Source organism: Diadema antillarum, unplaced genomic scaffold (genome assembly GCF_040938485.1).
Source record: "Diadema antillarum isolate AM-2024a unplaced genomic scaffold, OU_Dant_1.0 scf00000154, whole genome shotgun sequence".
NCBI lineage: Eukaryota > Metazoa > Echinodermata > Echinoidea > Diadematoida > Diadematidae > Diadema > Diadema antillarum.
In genome coordinates this window covers 204,374-224,876 of record NW_027271043.1, presented here as the reverse complement: position 1 = coordinate 224,876, position 20,503 = coordinate 204,374, and the positions used below count along the sequence as shown (strand labels likewise).

General features: G+C 38.7%; 2 protein-coding genes across 2 annotated transcripts in view; both read right to left on the bottom strand.

The window, feature by feature from the left end:
- Positions 1-135: 135 nt before the first annotated feature.
- On the bottom strand, positions 136-3,841 carry LOC139721994 (uncharacterized). Its single transcript, XM_071633321.1, has 4 exons — positions 3,707-3,841; positions 2,771-2,958; positions 1,279-1,329; positions 136-635 (listed from the first exon to the last, which is right to left on the bottom strand). The coding sequence occupies exons 2-4, from the start codon at positions 2,921-2,923 to the stop codon at positions 369-371; spliced, it is 471 nt and encodes a 156-aa protein (XP_071489422.1). The 5' UTR covers positions 2,924-2,958; positions 3,707-3,841; the 3' UTR covers positions 136-368.
- Positions 3,842-8,106: 4,265 nt separating this feature from the next.
- LOC139722006 (transmembrane channel-like protein 7) overlaps positions 8,107-20,503 on the bottom strand; it is a 44,474-nt gene continuing 32,077 nt past the window's right edge. Inside the window, exons 14-19 of the mRNA XM_071633333.1 lie at positions 19,387-19,482; positions 18,615-18,690; positions 17,834-17,964; positions 16,444-16,608; positions 13,594-13,672; positions 8,107-12,903 (exon numbers count right to left, since the gene is read on the bottom strand). Coding sequence (XP_071489434.1) covers positions 12,526-12,903; positions 13,594-13,672; positions 16,444-16,608; positions 17,834-17,964; positions 18,615-18,690; positions 19,387-19,482 — 925 coding nt within the window. The 3' untranslated portion in view covers positions 8,107-12,525. The remainder of the gene's footprint in view (positions 12,904-13,593; positions 13,673-16,443; positions 16,609-17,833; positions 17,965-18,614; positions 18,691-19,386; positions 19,483-20,503) is intronic.

Here is a 20,503-nt window from a genome sequence, read left to right as displayed (position 1 = left end):
ACCAGACAAAAATGAAGCAACTACATCGAGATGTTGCAACACAAACATGCCTACATGTCACTATGCATGGACTTAAGCCATGTTGCACTGGTTTGATGCACACACAAAAAAAAATGCAACTTAATCCATGCTACCTTAGCCATTCTACATTTGCCATATGCTACAGCAGTGGCAACCAAATCCGCATCCTCTTTACTTCTTCAGCAGTTGATGACATGTATGCTCGATGACAACTAAGCTGCGCATATTTTGTAACTACACTGCATGTCACGTCACTCAAAAGTTCACTTTGTATTTTGCACTAAGGCTGGTTAGAAAACTATCCTTTAAGCCAACAGCAGGCACTTGGGAGGGATTGCTGATGTACCTCAGCGCGAGATGTTTCTGCTCCCAAGTCCAAACGACAGGGCGTACGATGGATCGGCTGTGCTGTTGGCGTGATAAAAGCCCTCCGTCTCTTCCTTGGATGGGGGCGGAGCTTCGTCGGCCGACAGGGGTTGTTTGTGCTCCGGGCAGAGAGGCAGGGCTGTGTCCCCTCGTCGGCTCTGCTTGAGTCGCGACTCGTCCAGAGTTGGCCGCCAGGCCATGTCATAGCCACGCACTCGCGTGTCAGGATGATCACCTAAGGATTGTTTCTGTGAGGCGAGAAATGGTTTCCAACTCAATAATTTCTGTGAAATTTGAGACATCACCACTCATCAACACATTGTTACAGTATGACCCAATCTACATCCAATCTCACATGCAGTTCGTAGTCACGTATGGACATTAACAAAATATGTCACTAATTCCCACATAAAGCATGAAATATAATCACGAAAATCATCACACTTATTCATCCATTCTTGTGTTTTGGTTGTACTGCACATCAAATCTACTTTACAGAGGTCAAAGTTTATTCGTAAAATTTCATTTATTTTGATTTGGTATTCTAAAAAAATGTTTTGAATATAAAGGCATGTATCACAGAATGAAAACTTTTACACACATGATCACATAACGATGCTACATTTGTACCACGGATCATTATTATATGATTAATATAATCATTATTATTGTCAATATCATCAAAGTCATTGGCAAGGGCTGTGTGATCGACAGCTAAATCAACATTAATGAGTATAAGAGTCAAACGCTAGAAGAGTGCCTGTGACAACTTCTGTAATTTCTTGCGGAGGCAGAGCTCTTGAATAATGTTCATTTCAATCAAATACAATTGGATATCATGGCAAGGTGTTCAATAAGATAAAGTGCAAAGCCGCAATGAGTGACACTTACAAGCTTTTCAGCTATGTGAGCAATCTGGCACTTTACGTCGTATTTCCAATTCTGAATGAGATGATAGGAAAAGAGGGAGAAATTATAAAAAATTACAGGGGTACAGGATATGCGCCACAAACATACCACATGTTAATCATTCAAGAATAATACAAAGGACTCATATGTTGTAACAAAATCCCTGGGACACACACACATGTGCACAAAATTGGTTTGTTGCATAAATATGTTGTTAAATCAGGGCATGAAAACAATATGATTTTTGTTTTAATTGACCTACAACCCTGTATATAGAAGAATGACTCTGTTGTGATGAAAGTTTCTTAAAATGATGTTTTTATAGCAAGGGCTACATTTGTAATTGGGGGCCTATTGATTAAATGCATAATCTTTAAGTTCTATCATAGTGCGTAACCTTCAGGCATGAAGCTGCACTTAATAGGAGAAGAAGTTGAAATCAATTTGGTAATTTCTCATGCAAACACCAGAATAAATCTTATATTGTACTTCATGTTCCTATATATCTCCCCTTCCCCCATCCTGTCTTTACTCAATCAATGGGATATTGAGCCTTCCCATGGAGCCCAATGTTGTCCCATTATGCCTCGGATCTTTTATGTTACCAGGGGCCCGTTGCATAAAAGTTACAATTATGGTAACTTTGCCATCCAATGGTAACTACCATGGCAACAATACTCAACAGAATCAACAAATCAACAAAATCAAGAATTCCATGGAAGTTACCATATGGCAAAGTTACCATAGTTGTAACTTTTATGCAACGGGCCCCAGGACTGCATAAAAACAAATTCAATCATAATAATTATAAAATCAATTTCCTTTCATTTCTATAAAAATCCATGCTGAATGCGATGGTCAATTATCCTGAAAAAACAAACAAACAAGGGACTATAGGATTGTACTTCCATGTACTGTACATATATGGTAACTCTACTACTCATTGACCACCCTTTTTGAAACCGGCCACCTAGTTTTTGGTGCACAGATCAGAACGCTTAGTACGCACTGCACGCGCGCGCAGCTAGAGCACATAAAAATGCATTGGCTTTGACTGTTGATGAGGATGTGTGGGGAAAACGAAAACTTGCTGTTCATTAATGGTTTAAATCAAGGACAAAATTTCGAATGAATGTTTTAACCGAATCGTAATGTAATGTCAATACATTTTCTAAAAAGCTTCGTACAACACGGTGTTCAATACAACTCGGTTTGTGTGCATTGTCAATACAAAAATAGCAGTCGATCTAAAAAAGGAGCGGCACCGCGGGGAGCTGAAAAAAGGGCACTCAAGTTCGACGGCGATATTTTTGCAATGAAACTTCAAATTGAAAAGGCCGGAACAACAGTATTTGATAGTGCTGGATTTTCTAAATCACGTAGGTCAAGTTTTTACGTGAATTTAGATATTCTTATCAGGCAAATACAAATTAGGCAGTCGATGAGTAGTAGGACCAACCCTACTGTATCTTACCCCGAAGGGATCATGGGTGTTCTGTTGTCGCAGTGACATGTTGTACTCGGGCACTTCTGTCCATGACTGGGGATGCGGTATGCATTGGCTGTAGGAAACAGACTCCAGTCCAATTGAGCTGGAAGAGCAGGACTCCTCCCCCGACCTTGCCATCTTGTCTCCCGGATGTTGGTGCCGACTAATGTGGCCTGTCAGGAGTGGACGGTCAACGATGAAAACGGACAAAATACAAAAGTTTTCTTGAATGACAAAGCTTGCTTGATATATGAATGCATAATCAATATATTTGATTGATATAATCTGTTGTTAGCCTCATAGTTCCAATGCTAGTGAATCAAAACGATTTACAAGCCAAAAAAAAAAAAAGATTAAAAAAAAGAGAGCATTAATAATCCATTTCAATACTTCGGAACATCATACATGTATGGATTAATAAATTTATTTAATATGAAGTACCGCTACTCTGTTTGAGGTTAGAACAGTGAGCATAATTTTGGTGAACCGTTTTAACCTTTAAGATACACAGTTTTTTTGTCTACCTACCAACGATTCGTTTGTTTGCTTTTTGTCGCGGTACCACCATTACCACCTAGTTTAAAGACTGTAAAACTTTCTGTGCGGATTAGTCAGAGCAGAGCCTTTGCAAACATATCCACATCATCAAACACAGACATGACTGTTATTCATTATCTAGTGATAAATGCTAACTTTCTGTGATAAGAATCCACCGAGTAGACTTCTAACGTTAAACCGTCGGCAGTTCACAGCTACGCCTACGCTACGGCTACGGGACGTCTCCTCCCTGTCTGTGTAAACTAATGAGGAGACTAGCCCAAATTATCTCCCATCGGTTTTGCTCATGAATGGTCCCTACATTTCATAACCGTGTGGACTTATTTGGTCCTCAATCTATGAAGATCTGCAGACAGTACTTACCGAAAGAGTGACAGAATGATTTGCCTAAATTTTGAATACGTGCGATGCAGCGTGCACAATAAATTGTGAACTGACCACACAGACCACCTGTACAGCCAGCTGCTCGATCTCGCAGACAACGCCAACTGTGCGGTTAGCGTAGCACGACAGTTCCCGTGCCGAACATGTGTTTGATCGCTTTTGTAAACACGGAAGTAACGGCGTCTCTATAAACAATAATCCCAAGGTACGATCGCTAAGGACGACGCCCCCAGTTGACCATCTGAAGACAACCGATCGGCAACCGACGAGACTTTCGTCGAGCTAGTTTCGACGGGAGTTTCGTCAATGAAACTGAAACTAAATTGCGTCGGGTAACTTGGGCAGTGGTTCTTTGCAAAAAATAGATATCATTTGTATTGGTTAACCCTTTCATGATGTTAAATTTTGAAAACATACATTTTCTATTTTTGTCAAAGTGTGATAGGATTACAGACATTTTCTGGAATCGTGCATATACTTTGCATCTTTTTTTAATAGCTTTACTTCTACTCCTCTATTGTATTCTAACTCACACACGATACCTCAGTGAAGTTTTAGGAGAATCGTTCCTGGTTTTAGCAATATGATAACTGTGTACAATGAGTTCATCCAATCACAAGTTTTTATTCACTCATTCAGTCATTTCCATATTCATATGATTTGTATAATATGTGCATTAAAGGACAAGTTCACCTTCATATACATGTGGATTGAGTGAAGGCAACAATATTAGTAGAACACATCAGTGAAAGTTTGAGGAAAATCTGGCAATCCGTTCAAAAGTTATGAATTTTTAGAATATCTGTGCAATCACTGCTGGAGGAGAAGACTACTATAATGAATGATGTCACATGCGTACAACTGTATAAGGAAAATAAAAAGAGAATTTCACAAAACTTTACTTTTTGAATAAAGCAGAGACTCCAACCCAAAGCACCTTCTGATCTGGAGATTCTCCCGCCTGAAACCCCTAGCAAACGGGAGATTCCCAGTTGATGTGTGCGAAGCGCGAAATTCCCAGGGTTCTAGATGCTCTCTGGTGCTATCTAAGGCTTATTTTTTCAACATACGATAGCAATAAGTAAGAAATCGTTTCCAACAGGACACACAGAGCCAGGGCGGGAGAAATTAAATCATAAGCGGGAGAACGGGAGATTTTGCAAAAATGGGTTTTCGGCGGGAGATCTCCCGTCGAAAACGGGAGAGTTGGAGTCTCTGATAAAGTGCACATTTCTTCCACTTGTTACTGACTTATGTAAGGGGTAATATTAATCCCCCCTGACTATTGAAAGAAAGAAGTTGAGTGTTCTTTTATTATGTGAGAAAAGTGAGAATATCTTAAATTTTCCTTATACTTTCTTTATATAGTTGTACTCATATGACATCACAAGCTATAGTAGTCTTCTCATCCAGCCGTGACTGAGCAGAAACTTCAAAAAATCATAACTTTTGAACGGATTGTCCAATTTCCCTGAAACTCTCAATGATGTGTTGTACTAACATTGCTGCATTCACTCAACCCACATGTCTATGAAGGTGAACTTGTCCTTTAAGTTTTGAAAAGACTTAGGACGGTATTCTGAAAATCTTCCTAAGTTTCTTCCTAAGTTTCTTCCTAAGTCAGAAACTTAGGAAGTGCCTAGGAAAGACAAAATTGGTATTCTGAAATGTCTTCCTAGGCACTTCTTAATGCAAATTAAGCCATCCTTATCCCAACCCACGTCCTTTCCTAAGCCAATACGAAATGCCGTATCATAAGGAACTAACCAATGTCTGCCAATGACAATCGCATATTACTGTGACGTAGGGTCAAATACACGAGTGCGCGGCATGTCCCCTTTCTCACGCTCATTTCGCGCATCAAAGTACATGTGCGCGCAATGACTGACAAGCGCGCCTATCACGATGCTTGCAGTTTGCTATTCTTAACAACGTACTTAGGACAGGGGTGGAGCTTTCCTAGATATTTTCCTAAAATTCGTTCCTAAGTGCATTCTAGAATACCAACTTCTTCCTAAGTCAGAAATTTGCATATTCCCGCCCCCTTCCTAAGTTTCTTCCGAAGTCAACTTAGGAAGAAACTTAGGAAGATTTTCAGAATACCACTTAGGAAAAAATCCTGACTTAGGAAGAAATTTCTTCCTAGGAAGGATTTCAGAATACCACCCTTAGCTTGTAAGTCACTGTGAAAATCACCTGCCTCATTCCTTAACTTCTTTACACTTTCTCAATCTTTAGCCATAGAGTATAGCTTAGTATAGTTTATGAATATATGTAATCATTTCAAGGTCTTGCGTGTCCGCTATCTCGTTTTCTCATTCTGAAGTGTTACTGAGGGAAGGGGGAGGGGAGCTTGAGGGGAGGGGTCAAACCCTTACAACGAGAGCCCCTTCAACCAATTTCTATCAAAATCAATTCTTGCTTCTGCATGGTCAGTGTTTGTATTATAAATGTATCTATACATGGCCATAATCATGTTTTGTATCATTTGAGTAATTGTATCAATTGGTCTGTATCAAGAGATTCCACACAGCAAATATCCAGTTTCTTTTGCATACCACGGTTATGTAATGATAAAATTTCAGTCATATTGACGATAAACGTGCCAACATACAATCCACACATAAGCGCAACCAAAACAAAAATATATTATCTGTCCTTCAAAGACAGATATTTTATACACAGAAACACACCATTTAGTGAAACAAGATTTTATTTCACAAGCAAATCGCATTAGATATAATCCTATGATATAAATATACATACCGTAATATTCTACAATTCCTCAAATCTTTGTAGACGTCACCATTAAAATTTCTTGCAGAGGCAATGAAAGATTCACAAACATACAGAAATATTCAGAAGTAATATCCAAGTACAGACTTCATATAGACGAGAAAGCAATCTGTGAAATACACCTTACCTAGTGCAACAGAGGCATCATACCTGGTACACTGCATTATACATGTACATTACAACCAGATGAGATGATTAAATAAAGGATTTTATAGATGAAAGACATAAACCTTTGAGAAATCAGAAGCAACAACTTGAGATTTTGAGGACTGTGATATCATTGCAATTCAAGATGAATGTGAGCATTAACGAAAGTTGAAAACAGTCACCCAGATCACATACAGTATGTCCCCCAAAAAATTACAACTGGATTTTTGCATCGATAACTACCAATATTATCAAACTGTCTGAATGCTATTTCAGGGTCTAAAAATATAACATCTTACCTATATTTCGCAGAAAACCCCATTCAGAGAAATGTGAATCATTGTGAAGCATGTCGTGGATGTGATTCTTCCAAGATTAGCACTCTGATGCTTTTGGAACTGCATGTTAATGTGTGAACACAATGGACAGAACTTGGAGGGAAGGGATTCCTGACATGCTCTACAAAAATCATCATTTTTCTTTGACCACTGAAGCAAATTGGATGGGGTTTTCTGCAAGACATGGGTAATAAGTTATAGTTTCATACATTGAAATTGTATTGGGATTGATTCACTATTTTTATAAAGTTATCATTGCGGAGCGTCCCGTTGTAATTTTTTTTTTTTTTTTTTTTTTTTGGGGGGGGGGGGACATACGGTATAAACATGTAACCCACTTCGCACGTTTATCAACCCACACATGGTGCCAAAGTTTGGCAGCAGAAAGAAAAGGATCAGAGATCAAGTTGCTACTGCTATGAAAGCTGCTCTGGTCCCAATGGATAGACACACAGACACAAATGGAAGACAAACTACAGCAGCAAATTTTCCTGCAGAAGAAGCAGATCAGTTTCTTGACAAGGCAAAATTCTTTGGCTTCTTTCCACTAAAGAAGCATCCCCTTTCACCTAATACATTGTACACCCTTTCAAACATTATCACCCCCCCCCCCCCCCAAAAAAAAAAAAAATATATATATATATATATATATATACATGTGTATACATTGTATAATAATTATATATATATATATATATATATATATATATATATATATATATACATATTTGTTTAAATCCTACATTAACTGGTTTTCTGTCAGATTGCAAAACAATGATTTCACCTGCCCCACCGGTAACACACAGAAAAAATGCTAGGTCACCAGATTATGAAACATAAGTCATCACAAATCTGCATATAAGGCAATTTTTCGAGTCCAGCCCCAAACCACTCTAGTGGACATATGGGTTACAGTAATGATTACCATCTTTCTCATATCTTCCTGCAACATGTTTAAAAAAAAAGAAAAAAGCAAAAAACAACAAAAATGAAACAAAAAATATAAAGAGAAAAAAGGAAGATATCCTATAAGAGGAGGGGAAACTCTACAGAATAAATAAGATATTTTGCTAATTAAATATGTGCATTATGAACACCTCATATTCATATTGAATTTTATGATGGTAATTGAAAGTAAGAGAGAGAGAGAGAGTAAATGAAAATACAATGCTCAAGAAGAGACGAACAACTAAACACATAATAAATCTCTACAAAAATACCCATTATTGCAAAGTCTCCTGAGTTGCAACAGGCAAAGGAAAAATAAAACAAGCTTCAGTAAACTTTCATGGCCAAATATACACAATCATGAAAATTGATGAAGCAACCCCCCCCCCCCCCAAATAAAAGAAAAAACAAAGAATACAAGTCCTCAAGTTCATGTATAGTTTCAATATAATAGACTCTCTATTGCTGGCTTGAAACTATTCAAGCATGGCTGTAACTAGTAATACTTGTGATCAATACTAGATAATGTGTGATATCTACACGAAGCAGATGTACTATTCACTTCTTTCACCTTCTAAAAGAGAAAAACAATCATAAAACACGGCCAAATGTTATGAACCAGTACTTACTTTTGTAAGTCCTGGAAGTGCGAGTAATACAGAAAACAGAAATCAGCGAAATGCTGCAATCACTATGTTACACAGATACACTCATTGTGTGCCCGGCAGAAGGACCTTAGCATAAGGTTATTGTTACCATGCCAGGGCCAGACACACGACATACTGTCCCCTATCTCACCAGACGAGACCCCAGACGAGATCCCAGACGAGATCCTAGACGAGATCCCAGGGAATAAGTCATATGGTTACATTGCCTCACCAATACAAGAATACAAGGCACTGGTGAAGGAGCCTACTGTTTCAAAAGCCTGCCTGTCTAATAAACAACTATTTGACTTTAAAAATTATCCTAACATTGAGTCCAGAAAAACAAAATAAGATGCATGGAATCTAACCAAAAAAAAAAAAAAAAAAAACCCACAATGATACTGCCTATGATATACACCATGGATACAATTTGACTATTTCTGCTGTTGGAAAGTTTGAATGACCATTCTGACCTCGAGATGAACGCGTCTTTGATTCTGATACATGGGGCCGTGCACTGACGGCATCACTGGTTACAGCAGATTTTTCGAAGCCTCTCTCTATATTCTTGGTTTAAATGTTTTGGGTGCAGAGAATGGGTAAATGTTACCTGCTGTGACAGTTACTTTGGTATCAAAACATACAGGCATAATATTTTACATTCTGAAATTGCATAGTCTATCATATACTGTAACAGAAAAAAAACACAGCCTGCGACTATTCTCTTGGGAGACTCTCAACAGCAACAGAAGGATGAGTTCACTCTGTCATTGACAATGAGAACAGAAAAAAGACCCCATGAATTTCTGGAGTGAAACTGCTTCATTTTAAAATTATGGTCTACACCGAATCCTCATTAAAACATGTCAAGACGATAACTCATCTGTTGCTATATTAATCGAACATTTCTAAATCAACTGTGAGATAGATTTTTCATTGGCAGATTTCAGAACTTCATATCATGGAGTTGTAAGGCAAAAATCCACTTTATACATGTATACAATTTATCTTGTTTCTTCATTTTCATCGAAGCTCTGTTCATCACAATATTTACAATAGATTCTTGACTGCACTTTGCAATCGGCAGATCCAATATATACACATTAGCATAAACTACTTGATCAGATCTTAAATACTTCATTAACACATGTACGCCTCATTGTGGGAAATTTAAAAACAAATTCTTCATAATGAAGCAACAAAATACACTCAACAACACATGGATTTAGAGGTTCACTTCATTAAGGCACTATGATGTGAAAGAATCAGAGCTTAGAATATTATGTTACTGATAAAAGTATCACCATATTCATGAAGGAAAAAAAAATATGGTAGGCCACCCTCGTTGAGCATTGTCATCGTCTCCACAATAACACATCGCCTTTCTCCGTGATAACATTATTGCAATGCACTTTAATGCATTTATTTTGCCAATGTCTCACTTTGTTTCATGCTGCTTTGTTTTCTTACACTCATTTTTGCGTTATCTCGTCCTCTTCTGTGTGAATATATTCTCTCCACTTTTCACATTTCTCTACCACTTGACTTGTGCAATCGTGAAGATCATGAAGAAGGTGATCTTTCCATTGCAAGCCCAAATCAAACAAATGTCTATGAAACACTTCACGACACTTTTTTGCTAGAACTGCATTTATTACGTAACCGATTTTTGCCAGAGGAAATCACTGTAGTAAATGTTGCATAGACCTACATTGATACTCGCACAGAAAGAGTGTCCTTCAAAGGACGAGAACATACACAGAGGGATCACCAAAAAAAAATAGTAATAATAGTAATAAATAAATAATGTTGTTTATTCTATCTACACTTAATGATTTCTAAAACTGGCTGTTTCCAGACATTTTAACATGTAATGGAAGACTTTGGCCATCTTTGGTCTATTAGTGTGATACTTTTGTTGAATTGCACTGTTATGTATTGAGGAAAAAACAACTTGAAGATAAATCATTACTATTCCACGACTGATCTTCATTAAATTCTTCGGAGAGCCATACTCCTTTGAAACCACACCAGTCATCCATCAGATAATACTCCAAAGAACACTACTCATGACATGTCATCAGATTAACATCAGTTTTGTATGCAGCCTGTGGTATAAAGTTAAGGACACCTCTCATTTTAAGGAGATTGCATAAATATAATTGTTCTTTTTTTCTCTGTAGACAAAAATAGAATCTAAACATATATAACATTGTTCCATGTGTTCATATATATCCATTTTAATAGAATACATTGTAAGCTGGTATTGCGTAGTTTGAATTAAGTCCATGTTATCGATCAAAATGAGTCATACCTATCCAAATCTTTCAGACGAGACATCTGTCTCAGCAGAGTAAAAACTAAGGTATGGAAACTGAGGACTATTGTGAAAGACTAGTTGAATACTGTAATTATGCACACTACAAGAATAAAAACAAAATAAAAGATCTCATCATAAGAATTTAGGCCACTTTGGAATTTGGTTGTTGCTTTGGTTCCACGAGGACTCTGTGATACTGACACAGTCTATAAAGAAATACATTAAAATGCAGGAGAGTGCAAACTTTGTGAAAATTTTCGCAAATAGATGAATACCTCATGTCTACAGCGATCTGGGGTGAAATTACTGAAGGGGCTAACATGTCCCATACACAGCAAAAATCATTGCAAGCAAAGATAACTTTTCTCACACATGCACCAACCAGTGAGTAAACACTTATAAAAATAAAAGGCTTTCATATGCTCCAGTTTGACAATATGCAAATATTAAAGTCACATGTAACTCTTTACAGTTATGATGCGATAAATGTCAAATAATAAGACATCACAACATCTTTGGTTTATTTCCTTTGCAAAGCAGTCTAAACTGAGGTGAAGAATGACTCAAATTCCATTAAGCACCATCACAAGTTGGTCCACATTTATGTCTTATTCTGCCGTCTCAAAGCTGTGTGTGCATCAGCGAACATAACACAGGACAAATAAACAAAGAGAAAAATCCCCAATCTAACCGCAAGCTGTAGTCCACGACAGATATCTGTGATTTTAAAAATCTATTTTCAGCCTTAATTACAGATAATTACTCTGAAATCACATGTTCATAAATATTTCTACAAGGAACACATGGGTCTTTCCATGAAAACGAAAACAGGTAACATTAAAAAAATACACAATCTTGATCTGATCCAAGTGTTTAAGTGAAACAGAACTTTCAACAAGTCAGTTCTGAATCATTGCATATTCTCAGAATATCTTGACAAGGGGGAATTCAAGACCAATTAAAAATTAGATTGAAAAGAAAGAGTAAAATCTTTTAAGTGCAATCATGAAAAAAAAAATTGATCAAAATTGTATAAAAATAGGGGAAGTTATGAAAGTAGGAGTTTAATTAATTTTGCTGAACAGTTCTCGAACAGTCAATATGAATTTGCATATGAGTGAGCTGACGATGTAGACGATGTCATCACCTCGCAATTTTCCATAGTAAAAAAAAAAAATGATGAAAATTCAATTTTTCCACATAAAATTGTAGAACATAATGTTATTCCAGACTGATAGACTTCAGAATAATGATCATTCAGATACAATAGGATTTGAGATTGGGGTACAAATGGGCTTGAACAAATACTGGAAATTTCAAGATTTTGTGTGCAATCTATATGGCAAGTTGTGAGGGGATGACACCAAACTCACTCATTTGCATATTCATTCATACTGACTGTTCCAGGAGTGTTTTACGAAAATCAGTGAAACTTTGAAATTTCATTACTTCATATTAATTGTTTGATCTGATTTTAATCAAATTTTCACTGATGTTCACACAGAATTTTACTGTTTTTTACCAGACTAACTTTTAACAGGTCCAGATTTCCCTTTGATATCTCAAGGGAACATCGGTGGAATCTTTTCTGGAGAATTTCCCTCATCGCCTGTGACCGTGGTGCATCCGTGGGGAGCTCCCTGCCTGGTTGTGACGTCCCCCCTTCGGCGACAGCCTAGGGGAGTGTCTGGGGCTGACCGGTCTCCACTGCTGAGGCGAAAGCTGGTGCTGCTCTATGGAGGATGCGGCACCGTTGATGCTCCTGTTGCCACGGCTGGCCACCGAGTCCGTGCCGTGGAAGCTCAGGGGGGCTGCGGGCGAGGGCGACGAGTTGTAGAAGCGGCCGTTGTAGCCGAGGGCGCTGCTGCTGGCCCCGCCCACCACCACGCTGCCGTTCTCGCTGGTGATGCCCAACGCCTTGTTGCGCTTCTTGATCGCATCCTGAAGCATCCGAAGGAGGAATCGTTTGTCCTTACCTTCCTGTAATACGGAGTGGTAGAAAGAGAAGCAGCAAACACAGGTTGATAAATGCTGCATGTGGAACAAGTTTCCCAACATGCATTCTTAATCTACACCATCATGGATGGGGTGTAGAAACTCTTTAGAGTCTCATTGTATCTGAAGAAGAACAAGAAAAAAAACAAAAAGTGTTCCTCTCTCTCCCTCATTTATTTCACTATGTAAAACTTCACAAAACAAGAAACATTCCTTCATTCCACTGAATACAGGATATACACCGTGTGACACAGAGAATTGATAGTCCATCTATACGTATTTATTAACCTAACCTGTTCATGCAGAATCACATAAACCTTCAGCCCGCTAATGCCACACCTGTCCTGTGTGACAGCAGGCTTTGTTGTTGATGATGACCATAAAATATACCATTCATGGTGTAGAATCTTCTTTGTCTCTAAAACTGTCACCAGAATCGCACACAGTTACGACCTCTCATGAAAATTACTTCATGAAAATTACTTCATGATATACTACTATAAAGCTTTTGATTACCGATACAACACTTCTTCATTTGCACTTTTTTACATAAACTCTGTACCTAAACCATGGCCAATGCAGGGTACAACAACAACAACAAAAATCAAAACTAAACATGTGACCAAAATATGTCTGCTAAACGGTACTCGGCTAGAGATGATCTAATCAACTCACCAGATTGATTTGGTTCTTCAGCCTCTTGACTGTTTCCTTGTATCCCATAGCGACGGACCGTCGATAGTACACCAGCAGGCTGGAAGCCACAAAAGATTTTTAAAATAGATAAATAATGACATATAATTGAGAAAAGGAGGAAGGGGGGGGGGGGGTCAAACAAGACATAAAAGATATCTATACACGCAAACTAGACCATCATGTTAGTTTGATTGACTGTTTGCTTGTTGTTGTTGTTTTTTTTGTCTTTGTTTTTTATTACAGCTACCGTAAACACGATGTGGAATTTTACTTTAAATCCAACCAGCATAAACCAGGTGAGTAGCCACTTTCTAGCGCTTGCCTGCACGAATCCAACCACAAAGATGTTCATTATACTCCTGGAGACCCATTCATGTACCTGGTTACTGTTTCATGAAAGCTGTCAGCCCTGACAATCACCATAGTAACAATCAGTGACCAGAGCTTCTCAGCCAATCAAAACCAAGGATTTTATTGGAATTGCCAGAGATTGACAACTTGTCAGGGCTGACAACTTTCAAGAAATGGTGCCCTGGGTTGGTTTAGAGAAGAGCATTCGCATTTAGAATTTCTTGCTCAATGACACAAGTGCAGAGAATCTAACCTCAAGCATCTCTTAAAATGAAAGATTCTCCCACTTGGACCCCCTTGAGACTCTGATTGCGTAAACACGCGCACAACATTGTGTGCGCAAAGCATGACATTTCTTTCAGCCTAGGTCCAGGGCTCCGCAGGCCCTGGAAGCTGCAGGGTTGTTTAGATGCTCTCTGGTGCTATCCTAGCCTTAGTTTTTGAACACTAATGGCAAAAGAAAGTTGGAAGGGAGATAGCTATTAAATTGCATGTGAGAGGAAGTATTAGGTGGGAGACACAGAGCTTAAGCAGGTGAAATTCAATCTCATATGGGAGAGTGGGAGATTTTTGCTGAAAAGGCCTCAACGCAGGAGAGTCAGATCGTCTGTCACAAGAACTGGAGTCTCTGTAAGTGCCATGGCAGGCATTTAACTCCTTGAGAATCTTCTTGGAAGTGCAGTGTGCAGTCCAAAAAGACTACAGAGCCTACATCTTTGACCTCTTTGACATTTGACCTTTGCCTCTATCACATATGACCACTGGACTTATGAGAGTCAATGTACTACTACTCCTAATGATAATATGAATTTATATTGCGCTATTAAAATCCACTCTGTAGGGTGCTCAAAGCGCATATTATACAAATGATGCACAGGATAGAGTGCGTTTCGCCTCGTGCATGTTTCACAATTGTAAATACCCTCGAGTGCACTATACGCCTCCACTAACGCCACGAAATAATCCTGTGCATCATGTGTTTATAAAATGGGTCGAAAATTCGAAAACTAACAGCATTTTTCAGCATTTTTCACGTACCTTTGTGGGTCAAGACGTCCGAAGATGTTCGTCCCAAACATTTACGCACGTCGCACTCGGAAATCCCGCACATACAGTATAAGTATAATGGGGGGTTGGGTTTCCGGACACTTAAGTTCCCGCATGAAAACTTACTTATTTTACATAGAATATGCACCCTTTACATTAAAGACTTGATATAGACTCCTCATATAGGCCTACTAGACAACATACTCTGAAAACGGCGTGAGAATTAACCTGCTAAATCGTTGGATTTGCCCTTCAAAGTGACTCCATGTACGCGTCCGGTCCCACAACGCTTGGTCTACTGTACTGTACTACGTATACTGTACAGTAGTAGAGTATACGTACGCCACACACATGTTATGCACAAGGGAAGAAAGGCCGGCCGGCCGGCAGCCCGAACTAGAAGTTGTTTACAGGATTGACAGCACGTATGCACGCAATTCATCAAAGGAGCCGCCGCGCGCACAGACGATCGGCAATAGGATTTAACACGCAGTGCAATGGGTCTAGAATAAAGGAAGCACATGTGACTCATTTCAGCGCTTCCTATTGGCTACATTCTTGAACCCATTTTATAATATACAAATGATGCATAGGATAGAGTGCGCTAGTGGAGATGTAGCGTACTTGAGGGTATTTACAATTGTGAAACATGCACGAGGCGAAGCCGAGTGCATGTTGCACTACATTGTAAATACCCGAGAGTGAGCTGCATCTCCACTAATGCCACCAAATAATCCTGTGCATCATTTGTTTTATAAAATGGGTCGAAAACTAACAGCATTTTTCATGTACCTTTGTGGATCAAGATGTCCGAAGATGTTCGTCCCAAACATTTACGCACGTCGCGCTCGGAAATCCCGCACATATAAGTACTGTACGTATAAGAGTATACGTACGCCACACATGTTATGCACACAAGAAAGGCTGGCCGGCAGCCCAAACTAGAAGTTGTTTACAGGATTGACAGCGCGTACAGTAGCGCGCGACGCAATTGTAACAACTGATTGAGTGCGCACTGCTAGTGCAAACATTGTGACGTCGGCCGTGGATGTTAGTGAGAAATTAATACAAGCACACGTGACTCATTTCAGCGCTTCCAATTGGCTACATTCTTAAACCCATTTTATAAATACTATTATTACCCCAGTATCTGGAGACATTATCTCCCGCCAGCACTGACAGTGCTCACTCTCCACTCCCTGGGGAGCATTCCAGCCAGTCGCCATTTTACAGGCGTGCACTACTGATTAACCAGCACTCATCCTACTGGGTACCCATATATACTCCTGGGTAGAGAGCAGCAATATGGATAAAGTGCCTTGATGAAGGGCAAATGTGTCAGGCTTCGTGGGGCTCAAACCCACGAACCTAAATCACGCTCATTCAGGGACGTGCGCTCTTATCCGCTCGGCCACGACACCTCCACTATACCTGAGGATGAGAATGACGGCCACCAGGATCCCTGGGTTGGTCAGAATGACCACCACCGTGCTGATGACCTTTTCCGACTCCTGCCAACGGCTAAACAGATCGATGACGACGTCATAGGTGGCGTTGCGCCCCCTGAAGGGTCCACAGCTGTCAGATGGCTCGATCCTGGCAAAGATATCAATCATAGGGTGGGGGTATCAAAGGGTCAGGTCACATTGTAGCAGATGATGTTGTTTAAACATTTGATGCAGTTGTTGGTACACTGGGATATTAAATAGGAATATGCTTTCTTTTTTTTCACTTCTTTTCTTTTTTTACTGCTGTACCCTGGGTTACCTGAAATGGATGTGAAAGCAATATCTAGTGCTTTACGAAAGAAAATTTTGTTGCAACATTGAGCTCAGCAGTGCAGCAGCATTATATTATTAGACATGGCTGCATTGCACTATACAATTAACGGCTCACAAAAGAAAAAATAAGCAAAATAAGCAATCACGGGACAAGCTAGTGGACTAAAGCGACCTCATTCTCATTCAGTACCATGAATGCACTCAAGAAATGGATGTGAAATTCAAAAGAGGGCAGCAAGAATAATTTTGGACAAAACATATGACACACCGTCGGCTGATTTATTCAAAAGTCTTAAATGGATGACACTAGACAAACGTTTTGATTTCAGCCGCGTTATGATGATATGTAAATGCGTCCATAACTTAGCACCTTCGTACCTTCAGGTGCACTTAGTTAAGCCTAGTGATGTACATGAACATCATACAAGGCTAATAGACAGTGGAAATCTATGTGTGCCAAGATTTCGCTCTGATTGTCACAAGTGCAGCCCAATCGTATCCTCTGTACTTGAATGGAACAGGCTAGATCATTCAATTAGATCAGCTTCTTCCATATATTCATTTAAGAGATTGTTTAAGCAAAGTTGCTATTTGTAAGTAACACACGAAATTCATTCTGGGCTTTATCATTCCTGTATAATAGCGTTTTTAATTGTTATTTCGGCATTCTGGTGAACTCTTGCTGTGGCATGTACTTTTTATGTTACTTTGCAATGTACAGTATGCTGGTATGTATCTACACTGTATTATGTCATCTTCTGTATACTATACGTTTTGCTATTTAATGTACATATGTTCATCAATATTATTCAGGGCTCCATGGAAGACCACTATTTATTGGTGAATGGACTACCCTGACAAAAGATTAGAAATAATAATAATGATAATAATAATAATAAGAAACACATAAATGAGCCAATGATATCATCTGAAATCATGCATAAACATCTTTATCTCTCCTTTTCTGGGCTTAACAAATGGTTTTGCAGCTCCCACCCACCCACCCACCAAACCCATCCCATCCACTGCAGGTCACTCACTGGACTATGCTGTAGCCGATGGCTCCAAGACAGATGAGGTACATGAGGAAGAGAATCCCAAGGAAAACCGTCTTGGCCAGGCCTGCCTTCCATGGTCTCAGGGAGGGCTTGCAGTTGTAAAGTACACTGACCTGGTGAGGGAGAGGGAGAGAGAGATGGAGGAAATGAGTGGTAGAAAGAGAGAGAAAGTGTGTTAGTTATTTATTAAGAGCTAATCATGAATTTTCTTTAAGAGTTCTTGTACACCATGGATAACGATGTCAAATCATCTTACGTCCATCTGTGACTAAAGGATGCCAACCTTGCAAACGACATTGCTGTGTTCTGAGGGCTGAAAAGGATTGAGTGGTAAAAAAAAAACATAACCAAAAAAAAAAAAAAACCTGTGTTCTTATCTTTCCTGCAATACTCATGTATAGCAAGCAGTACAATTTAGGAAAAACAGTATTTTTTAGGAAACCTACAGTATTTTTGGCAAAAAAAAAAACAGTATAAAATACATTGTAATGCAAAAAAGGAACATATTGTATCTCTAATTACTGTATGGTTACATCCTAATTAACCATTCTTTCTTTCTTTGGTACACTCAAATTTAAGGCCCTAGTGCAAACATAGATTAAGACAGATAAGCTTGATCATAATGAGGATGAGAATGCAGCATTCACATCCTAAAGTTCATCATAGGAAATAACAAACACATGTACACGAAATTCCAAAGAATACATATAAATTTTTTTTTTTTAAACTTTCAGGCATATGAGAAAACTGGACTAATTCTCACCTTTTTTACATAAAATATGACGACAAGTTTGAAGATGTTGACGACCATCAGTAATGGAGCAAAGTACATGCCAATCCTATGAAAAGTAACATCAAGACAAACACAGAACATGTAATCCTCAGGTTGGGATACTCAAAGGGGCAAAAATTCATTCATTCATTCATTGATCAATCAATTCATTCATACATTCATTTAGTTCATCAGTTAGTCAGTTGATCATAAACATCTATTCAATTTTGTGCACTCCATCTAAAAGTCATTAGAGTGAAAACAAATTTGATTGTATTTTACAAACAACCCTCGTTGTAAAGATTTTCTTCGACTGACAAAATACAGACAATTTGGACGAAATCTGATAGGTTGCTTTATAATTTGCAGTGACTTTTCTTGGAATTAGAAATAACATCATCAAGCAATACTACTCAAACCACACATGTAGCATTCACAAGAACAAATACTGCATATTGCACACAAAAGTCTTAGATCATGTTTTGTGTGGCTTAAAGAGTTTTGCTTGTTTGTTTGTTTGTCTGTCTGTTCGGTTGTTTGCTTGTTTGCTCATTTGTTTGCGTGTCGTGAAGGGTAGTGGCATAGTTTGGGGAGGTGTGGGAGATTGACCACTTTTAGGACTCTGTCTACACCATAGAGTAAATAAAGCTGAGGGCAACATACATTTCTGACTTAACCCCAAAGCATAAACGATAATGTGGGATTCTCTTTTGACATGGTGCACCACATATGACCCAGGGATTGCTTGATGTTGGGAACTTACCATGTGTAGGTCTGTGTTTGAATCAGATCCATAGTGTTACGGGCGATGTCAAACTCAGGTGAGGCAAAGGACTGGCAGCAGTGGTCTCGGCCAACTCTGTGAGGGTCAACGGGAATGGGACGCAAATATATCAAATTCATCATTAAATGACATATCAACAACATAACAGTAAACAATATCAACAACAGTATCAACAACATACAGTAAAGCTTCTACATTGCAATTTCAGTACCAAAGGTTGTACACTACTCACATGATCACGTAACACCAACTTCAACTGTACAACATTGCTTCAAGGAAGCTTCTCAAATGGAAGGCAATCACTGGTTTAGACACAAATCAGTCAGATATCATGACAGCCAATTCAACTGGACTGCATTTCAACAATTTAGCCTTTACAAACCAATCACTATTCCACAGGTTGTACACGACTCATTCAGTCATATGGCATCAATGTCAACTGGACACCATGCCACAACACAAGCCTCTTAACCCTAAAAGGGCTGGGGGGCGAAATCCGCCCCCACCCTCGACGTTTCGCACTATAATTCTGTAATGCGAAAAGACCTCGTCACGAGGCTTCTTGACTTTGTTTGTTCAAGTCTCGCGGAACTTTTGAGACCAAATTTGCAACGTCCGCGCATACTTTTGCGAAGCCACGCCCATTTTTGTAACGGAACGTCATCCCAAAACGGGCACAATTTTGTGATTTTGTGTACATTTCCTATGGAAAACAGTGCTCTGTCATAAAAGTCATAAAAACCTGATTATTTTTACAATTAATCACTTTCATTGATTAATTTTGTGCTAATTATGGTAGAAAAGTGGTCAGCGACAATTTCCAATGAAAAAACAAAGAAAAAACAAAAGTTGAAAAACACAGAAATACATAAGAAATTCTGAAAACAATAAAATACAGAAGAATTGAAATGAGTTTTGGAAGATTTTGTGATGTACAATTGTTGAATATGCTAAAACAGATTTACAAATCAAAAATTAGACTCTCAATACTTTTAACTAGGCTAAAATATGATCTTGAGATTAATTTGCATAATTAATCAATTAAAATTAGAAATTGATTGTTTCAACAAATCTTATGACACAATCTTGTAGATTA

Coding starts and splice junctions, on each gene's coding strand:
- LOC139721994 (XM_071633321.1), bottom strand. CDS start 2,923: ATGGCAAGGTCGGGGGAGGAGTCCTGCTCTTCCAGCTCAATTGGACTG. Junction 1,330..2,770: donor ACACCCATGATCCCTTCGGG/GTAAGATACAGT, acceptor CATCTCATTCAG/AATTGGAAATACGACGTAAA. Junction 636..1,278: donor CTCACATAGCTGAAAAGCTT/GTAAGTGTCACT, acceptor CTCGCCTCACAG/AAACAATCCTTAGGTGATCA.